This window comes from Saccostrea echinata, unplaced genomic scaffold (assembly GCF_033153115.1).
Source record: "Saccostrea echinata isolate AGI-Se365-2 ecotype Australia unplaced genomic scaffold, CSIRO_AGI_Sech_v1 ptg000009l, whole genome shotgun sequence".
NCBI classification, from domain to species: domain Eukaryota; kingdom Metazoa; phylum Mollusca; class Bivalvia; order Ostreida; family Ostreidae; genus Saccostrea; species Saccostrea echinata.
Window position 1 is genome coordinate 34,306,875 of NW_026889758.1, and position 10,027 is coordinate 34,316,901.

General features: G+C 31.9%; 1 protein-coding gene across 1 annotated transcript; it reads left to right on the top strand.

The window, feature by feature from the left end:
* The first annotated feature begins 1,541 nt into the window (after positions 1-1,541).
* LOC133183616 (uncharacterized) lies at positions 1,542-9,752 on the top strand. The gene is made up of 2 exons (XM_061318549.1): positions 1,542-1,627; positions 8,548-9,752. Exon 2 carries the CDS (start codon positions 8,624-8,626, stop codon positions 9,257-9,259), a length of 636 nt encoding a protein of 211 aa, XP_061174533.1. The 5' UTR covers positions 1,542-1,627; positions 8,548-8,623; the 3' UTR covers positions 9,260-9,752.
* The last annotated feature ends 275 nt before the right edge of the window (positions 9,753-10,027 follow it).

A 10,027-nucleotide genomic window follows, 5' to 3' on the forward strand; every position in this document is an offset into this window, starting at 1 on the left:
TGCTCTATATGCGGATGAAATTATTAACCTGTGCATCGGCTGTGCAATCTAAATTTTCCATATTTTACTCTATGATGCAGCAGGATTTTAGAGATAAAGATGCAAACATCATTTGCTAATTAGAAAGTTTAATCTTCAAACGATAACCGCATTTTAAATTGACAAAATCTTTCTATACAAATATTTTCTAATCCCATTATTGGGCATTAACAAAGATTTTGATGAGTCACAAACGAAAACTATATAAAAACAATTTTTGTATGATTAACATGAAAGAGATACCGGAAGTTACATAACTAAAAACTACCATTGATCTGTTGAAAGTTATGTAACTAATGATATCGAGACAGGCAATTTACTGTTAGATTTAAGCAGTTGTTCAAATTACCGATTTCTACCTTTTTGAAAAAAAATATTAAAAATGAGTACACAACTAGTTGGGTGCTCCTTAAAGAATAATATGATCACAAAATAAACATACATGTATAAAAGAAGGAACCAGGCAATCGTTGTTACAGTTTAACTTGTAACTTTGAAGTAAGGACATAATAATCACACATAAAGCCTGGTATTCAGCATTTTTTGACATGCATCTTTTATTTGGAATATTTACAAAAGCAAAGCATTATCAATATTATTGAATGTAGAGGAAAATCTTCTTTCATCTCTACTGGAAAGGCAAATAGTCACAGCGTGAAAATGTTGAACACATTCACAATTATCAAATAAAAAGGAAACTTCGATCGAGGGTAAATACACTGATGAATAAATCGGTATTTTACTAAGTATTTTACTATGCATGGCTTCAGGTTTTCTGGAGAGAAATAATCTTAGATCATTGTCCGTAGACCATTGGTAGCAGAAGCACCAACATCAGAACAACTTTTCTGAATAATTTCATTATACGTACTGATTGTGAAAATTAATTTTTTTTATTGGAGATAATAGCCTTCAATTTCTTCAGTGTTACTAACTTACTGGTATTGTCTATTTGTCCGTTAAAGGTGCTTATTTTTAGTTGATATGGGCATTTCCGGACTCATAAGCAAAGAACTAACAAAAAATTTGGCTATGTGTGCATTTTATGAGAAACAATGAGATTATCTGCCTCAAAGCAAAACACAACTTAGGTCCAAGTTATTTCAATATCATTGCATTATATAGTATCGTGACAAATTTGGACAGAAAGAGTTGTAAACATTCGATGAAGTGTTTTACGTCCAAAATCAATAGCATAAAGGAAAAATCAAAATCTCTTTCACCTGTTGAAGTTTACCGTAGACTTACGCCTGTAGCCAGCATGCTTACGCAAGTAAAACTTCTACATACACTGTGCGTTCATATTTGTGTTTCTTTTTTGATAAAGGTAAAAGCGTTCTATTGAGGATTTCAGATAGCTTTCCATAGGGTGAAAGGGATTTACGGCTTGAATCAGAGAAACCTTATCTACGAGTCTCTAGATACACATGGTATACGGCGATTTGGGGAGGATAGCATGCCTTTAGGGTTTTATTCTTTCCCCAGCAAAAACAAAAAAACTGCACACACAGAATAAAATCATACCTCTGAAAGGAACCAAAAAGGACATAAAGTTGATGTATTCAGACATTACACAGAGGGACAATGGGTAAGACAACTAAGTTTGTTTTGTTTGAAGTTTTTCTCTCCTGAAATTTAATAGTTATTTGAGCAACTGGCTCCCATTAAAAAATCGTAAATTTTGAAAAGGAAACAAAAAGCTGGGAATGTCTTGTATACTGATAAAGTCATCCGCTGTGCCTGAGAATAATGTACTTCTCGTTACCCGCACAGAAGTTCCCACTTTGATCTTAGTGAGAGTGCGATATATTAACGATAAACATGTGATTATATGTCAATTTTGAATTTAAAATTTTGATGCCATTTTTTTGTAAATTATGCATTGAAAAGTTTAAGTGCCAGTTTGTTCATATCCCTTTTTAGGGACCTTTTTCTGTTTCCTTTCATCGGTTAGCAATGAAAATTTCATTTCTTTTTTCCCCTAGAGTTTGAATTAATACAGCTGAGAAAATATGAATGTTTATAAGTCTGAATGGAAGTAGGCATATGCATCTTTAACATCCTCATTAATACGGCACAGATTTTTTGGCAGATTTTTTATTTTATTACGTGCATAATTAACCATGCAGTGGTTGCTGTTAAGTATATCGTGGTGATATGCTGGTATTACATTGCTAACGAAAAAAAAAATTAAGAAGACAACATCATATCTGATTTGAATGAGTTAGAACTGTCGCATAATTTTAATCATGTATTGATTCCGATTTTATGAAATTAGATATCTACAATTTGTAGGTGAAAAACAAAATTTTGATACGTTGATTTGAGAAGTCACTTAAGATCTTCACATTTAAAAAAAAAACTCCTCAAAGATTAACCGTGGTTCAATGGTAAAGTTTTGGTTAAGTTTATGATTATGAAGGATTTCAACCCTTTTAATTCTTTAAAGTTAAACGTATAACCAAAATAGACGATGTTGATATAAAAATAATTTTTGTGTGAGCCCAAAGCTTAGGCAAAAACAACATTGAACTTAGATATTTCTTTTTTAAAAGAAAATCTAACCACGATACACATGTATTTCGAAAATAGAGTAAATACCGGCATGTATCAATTTTTTGTGGACGTTTGTGATTTACGAAATTCGAAATAAAGCCCCCCTGGTTAGGCGCGAAGTTTTTATCAGATGCAATATCCAATATCCCAAACTAGGTTAAGATTTCTTAAGAATATACTGAGAGTAAGATAGAAAAATAATATCTGACCCGTTATTATCTCACACTTTTCAGTGTCAGAGATGATTGACATTTGAATATGAGTTCCATCTATCTGAGAAGGTAATATTCACACATACAAACGCGATTACAGACACTTAATTGAGACATTGACATAGAAGAATTTTCTCTTCTATGATTCTTCGTAAGTGATGTTGCAATCTAAATAGAGACTTTTATACCAATTCTGTCGATGTTTGAACAAATTCGGACCAAAGTTTTTCCTTACTATGCCTTTTTCATAAATGTTGTGAGCCGAGGACTTCAAAGACAGAGGAATTCAGTCCGTCTCGGGATCAATTTATGGTTTTTAGGCTGATTACATGTCAAAATCCCATTTGGGAAAAAAAATCATTTATCACAAAGTAAACATGTGGACCGTAGTAATTTTTAGGGCTTTTAGTGGATTAAGAAATTCACAGTGGAGAATAGTTACTGCTTTCCATTAGAATTAAGTAAAAACGGGCACCATGTTCTTAATGTAAATCTTGTAGATTTTTATCCTTTACTTTTTGACTGCGAGAAACTCTAGATATGATTCCAAGATTAATTAAGAAAAAATATATCCGTAAAATAATATAACCTAAATTAACTCAACCTTTCAAGTTTACCAAATCTCTCTCTCTCTCTCTCTCTCTCTCTCTCTCTCTCTCTCTCTCTCTCTCTCTCTCCTTTATACATATAATTATACTATAGATGAATCATAAACAAAGCTGTGACTAAAAAATCAAACAATACTTAAATAAGAGTCACAAACAAAGCTGTAAGTAGAATAACAAACAATACTGTAAGTTGGCTAGACAGTTATACTGTAGCTAGAATTACAAACAATACCTTAAGTTGACTAGATAAATATGCTCCAAGTAGAATAAGAAACAATACCGTAAGTTGACTAGACAAATACATTGGTGCTAGATTTACAAACAATACCGTAAGTTGACTAGACAAATACATTGGTGCTAGATTTACAAACAATACCGTAAGTTGACTAGACAAATACATTGGTGCTAGATTTACAAACAATACCGTAAGTTGACTAGACAAATACATTGGTGCTAGATTTACAAACAATACCGTAAGTTGACTAGACAAATACATTGGTGCTAGATTTACAAACAATACCGTAAGTTGACTAGACAGATATACGGTAAGTAGAATTACAAAAAATATTGTAAGTTGACTAGACAAATACATTGGTGCTAGATTTACAAACAATACCGTAAGTTGACTAGACAGATATACAGTAAGTAGAATTACAAAAAATATTGTAAGTTGACTAGACAAATATGCTCAAAGTAGAATTAGAGACAATACCGTAAGTTGGCGAGACAAATATACTGTAGCTAGAATTACAAACAATACCGAAAGTTGTCTGGACAGATATACTGTGACTAGAATTACAAGCAATATTGTAAGTTGACTAGACAGATATACTCCAAGTAGAATTAGAAACAATATCGTAAGTTGACTATATAAATACACTGTACCTAGAATAATAAAGAATACCGTAAGTTGACTAGAAAAAAAACTGTAACAAGAATTACAAACAATACCGTAAGTTGACTAGATATACTAGAATTACAAACAATGCTGTTAGAAGACTAAAATCAAAAATAATACTGTAGAATAATCGCAAACAGTATTGTAACTAGAATTACAAACAAATCTGTAACTCAAATCACAAAAAAATATTTTAACTAGAATCACAAACAATACTTAAACTACTAGAATCAAAAACATTACTATATCTTAAATCACAAATAATACTGGGATTAGAATCACAAAAAAGTAACTAGTTACAGTGTTATAATTAGTACTTCTAGTTACAATACTACTTGTAATTCTAGTTACGATATTGGTTCTAGTTACAGTAGCGTTTGTGGTTCTAATTACAATACTTTTTGTAATTCTAGTTACGCTATTGGTTCAAGTTACAGTAGCGTTTGTAGTTCGAGTTACAGTACTCTTTGTAATTCTAGTTACGGTATTGGTTCTAGTTACAGCAGTGTTTGTGGTTCTAATTACAATACTCTTTGCAATTCTAGTTACAGTATTGTCTTTGGTTCTAGTCTACTTAAGGTATTGTTTGTATTTCTAGTTACAGTATTGTTTGTAATTCTAGTTACAGGTTTATATTTACAGTTCTGTAAATATCTGGAAAATGAACTTTATCATTAAACATTTAACCATTTCTCATTCATTTACAAAATATCAGTACATACTAAATAAAAATTATTGGTCTGTTATCTCCTGTAATCTTTGACTCCACGGCCTTTATTTATTGGCGTAGGTTGGATATGATTTAATCACTCTTCCGACTTAGTATAAACAAACCTTATTCACTTACATTCATATGAATATTTTATGTCCATTATTTATAATATTTTGCCTTCGTTTTGTAGGATCATTTTGTGTTTATTGGTATTTTTCCCTACACGTTCAAGGTCATTTGCCATGCCCGCCATATAACTCTCAAGGACAACAAAATAGAGAAGCGTTGGCTTAAAAAAAATCCAATATTTCTCAAACATGCAGTCATGTACTCATGGGGCACGTAGATATGCTTCTTACGTTGATAGTAACTTAAAATTCATATTATGTTAAAAGGATAATTATAGAATAAAAACTGTACAAGTTTTCTCTTAATACAATTAACACTTAAAATTTCCTGTATGTCTTGGATTTATGAAAATTTGTATCTTTGCTATAATATTTATGTCATCAGTGTTTGAATATTTTTAAAAAATGAAAATAATTTCATACAAGTTTGGTTTTTTCTGACATTTTTAATTTTGCCCCATAAAAAACTTAAACATTACTATTTTTAGTCATCTTTATCAGAAAGGACAATTCTAATATTGATCTTTAATTTTATTCATTGTTTTTTTTCCTTTTCCAGGACATCAGTAATATGTGAATTTCCGTCATGTTCTATTGGTTATTAGCTAAATACGTATATGCCAAATTTATAATTATAACATTTAGGAAAAATTTGGTATTGCTTGTAAACTAATTAGACTCTGTTTTGAAACAACTAAAACGAACATTACATAAAATGTGTATTTTGAAAACTAGATAATATTTTTGGAATAAATTCACAACATTTTTGTATGAAAAAACAGCTTTATTTAGTATAGAACTCCTTCCATATTGTAGAATTCTGTTTTTACCAGAAATGTTACAAAAGTTGGAAAAGGCAAATTAATTTATCAAATTGATCTTGATCTGAATTCATTTATTATGCATCCTGTTACTTTATAACGTTATTTGGACGATATTATTTATAATTTATACCTAGAACAGATGGAACTCGAAGTAGTTTGTATTATATTTCAAAAATCAATTCATCACAAGCAAATGGTGACATTTATACTAACAGAGAGGAACTCCAACGCAAGTTATTTGCTCCTATAATTAATAAAGAGTAAAAATTACATGGTTTTGGGTCATGCAATAATTTACATCTAAAGTTGAAAATATGTGTACTCGTATGTGTTGAAGAATGAATGCACATTCTATAAAAATAAATAAGTAAATATTGCTTTGCCTGAGAAGGTATTTGTTTCATGGTAAAAATTCATTTTTACTTTACAAGCGTGTCTTATCTTCATGACAATGGCTTTGTCAAGAGAAAAGAATATCCCTTCAGTGTATTGACAATAATGGGCTAAAATATACGAATCCAATAGTAAATACCTCATTAGCGTGCAGGTTACAATCATACAAATCTTAACTTTCTTTTGAATTATGAGGTAAAGTTGTCTGATAAGCCTAGAAAATAGTGTGGAAATCTCATTAGTTGTCGTAATTAACACAATTAATGGTCTGGATTCACGATTTAGTCTAGTTAATTAACCGTTATCTTGAAAGTTGTCCGAAGTTCATCGATTATTCTTCAATGTATTCATGATCATTATATGCTTTATCTATCCTAAATTAAGTAGGTAGGTCAAATCTTGACTCAAAAAAAAGACTTCACAAATTTTCGATCGAATGTACAAAATGACGTCACATTTACTAACCAGAGTTACTTTACTTGTGAGTGAGTGGCATACTATAGTACATGGTGACAATATGTTAAACTAATGCTCCTAAATAGAACATTTACTTTGGCAATTTCGAACAAAGTCTCTTATTCAACAGTTTGCCTTTCTTCATAATTCAATTCTGTAGACTAACGAAATTATGTCATTATTGTATACTCAGCAAAACCACCTTGTGTATAATCTATGTGGACTTTAAAACGCTATTGTAAAAACAAAGGCCGAAAACTAATAAACAAAGTTCACACAGACAAAAGGCATATTTACCTTACAAACTATGATTACTTTACCCTTAAACGCTCCCAGGACCTTGAAAGAGAATAATCTACCATGTTATGGGTGTTATCAATTCCTAAAATCAAAAGAAAGGGATTCAGGGCCTAATATCTTAACAAGAGACAATAATGCTACCAACAATTATTAGAAAGCAGCGAAAAAATAAATTGGAGCCAAGGAAAACTAGCCTTTTTGTTCGAACGAATGCCTCAAATGCCAATATCTTTGCGTGTGCATGTATTTTTTAAACCATGCATATATTTGCAATGGTAATTAAGTAGTACCCTGAACTTGAAGACATGGTATCACCACTATGTCTCGTTAGTCTGGCCTTAGTTCAAGTAAACTTGATAAAAATAACAATGAAAATCTCTTAATAGATAAATTAATTTACCAATCAACCATTGCCAACCCATCCCTTCTGGATCCACCCTAGTCAATAGGTTCATCTAAGGAATCGTGCTAAGGAAGCATCTCAAAACACATTGTGCAACCACAACAATAAAAGCTCATTTTCAATGGGTGTTCTGTGTGCAGTAAATGGTTTTGAGAAAATGATACTTAATGCCGTATCAAATTAATATTAATGTGAAGCATTTGGACGATAACGATCTAAGCATTCAAAACTTCGCGACCAAAACCAGATCAAATTTCCGAGTGCATCAGGAACACCATTATTTTAGTGTTGTATTATTTATAGATCTTAATCGGAACCGAACAGCTTCAGATAAATGCTGTAAATGACTTGTTCTTAATGTCATCCATGCGAAATAGTAGAGCTTATTGTAAAGAAGAAATGTTAAAGAAGTCAGTTCGGGCGGAGTCAATTCTATTGACGTTTTATGGAGTCCGTTTTAAAAACTGATTAGTTTAAAACGGAACTTGTATATGTCAGAACAATGGTAGCATAGGTCATTGTACACTTCCCTTACATAATGCATTCCTATCTTTTTCTTTGTTCAAACCTTTTAAATTACTTTAAATAAACAAAATAGATTCAGTCCAAAATAAGACTTCGGGCCGTGAGTGCATAAGAAGTTCGCTGGATAAGCACTCTTTGATCTTTCTTATTAACGATGAATTTATACCTTCATTAATAAATTCATCCATATCGAGACATCAGCAGCGAAAAGTCATTGAAAGGGATTTCCTAGTGCATGGTGGGTTTCCCTTTATAGGCAGGCCTGATCGACGTAGACTCATCAATAAAGTGGCACTCCGCCCTCCGCTTTGCTTGTTTACTCTCGCAATGAGTCGTGTGTACCCTCGGTGTGTAGAAAAAGACAACAGTTGTCTCTTGTCACTTTATTTTAGAGGAATTTAAGAAAGGACAAGCATAATATGATTTCTACTTGTGACGTAGTTTTTATTGTCTGATATATTTATTTTTAGCAGACTTTTTTTGTGTTTTGCAGTGATAAAATATAGCGATAAATGATTTCGATCATTGCTGAACGGACACAAGACGTGAAGAACTACCACTAGAGCCATATGAATAACAAAAATATGAAGATGCCACAAAAACCTCAAATAACGATTGAGCGATCTACAAGTTTGAGAAATTATGCTTATAGAAGACCTGATGCAAACACTGAGGAATTTGTAAGGTTCATAACAGAACGACAACCGACAAACTTACGGCTTCAGCGGAGAGCTCCACTTCCGGAGATAGGAACATCCGGACTCCGTGATTCTGGATTTTTAGATAAAAACAGTGACACTAGTGACTATGATGATACAACATTAGATAACGAAGTAGCATCAGTGTACAGTAATAAGTCCAAAACTTCCAGAAAAGATCTCCATGTTCAAGAAGTTTTAACTCTAACCAGAGAACAAACTCGGGATAACTTGTTTAACAAATCTTTATCCAACGGACTTGCTGATCATTTAAACGGAAACGTGCTTCTTTTTCGACAAACAACAGACATTCGGAAAAGAGGAGGAGGTTTGAATGTGAATATTCTCCCGAAAGTGAACCGTCCAGGGAAACAACTTCCCCCAATCGAACAGCTGCATATCCCAGACCGTCCAACAGCCCCTTCCCCATCCCGTACACCCCCATTTTCTAATTCTGATGGTAGCTTTATTGAAGAGGAACCAGTAGATTATATAGACTCGTCATAAAAAATGGCAAGAATTCTTTAAAAACAAAAAAAAGAGAAATACAATTGTTCATATTTGAGAAACACTTTATGCGAATTCTTGCTTCATAATACAAAGAGGAATTTTTTTAATGAATGTAACAAACACATACCTGTGATAAAAACCGGTTTTTGATTTTAAAGACGTTTTGTAGGTGCTGAACGTTTATAGATATCTGTGATTTATCTTGGTGATATTTTTCTTATTTTTTAGATTGTTTATGTTATTTTAATTTTGCTTCGGAATATGTTCTTTGAATATATAATCATGGAATTTTATCCAATTTTTCAAAAGATTTGAAAGGGTTAATTCCCACAGTTTTAAACAGTAAAGATAGAACATGTAGATCAAGTATATATGTTTATGTATCGACTTCCAATTTATATTACTTCATTAGAAATATTCTATTATGACATTATTTCATGTTATAAAAATTATTCTCAGGGAAATCGTCATCTTCATCACATAAAAATAGAACTCGGAATGATGTTTATCTAATAAAAGACTAAATAAAAATCATTAAGTGATTCCGTGCATATTTTCTCCTAAGTCAAGGCTGGATTGCTCGAATATTTGTCAAGGAATTTATTTCAATCGATATAATGTATCATGTATGTGGATTACAAGAGGCCATAATGACCGACATTGAACCTCTCAAATAAACAATGAACCGCACATTAAGAGGTCAGAGTTCCAAGATGTCAGATGCTTCACACATGAAAGACAGCTTTAAGCAAATAAATACAGGGA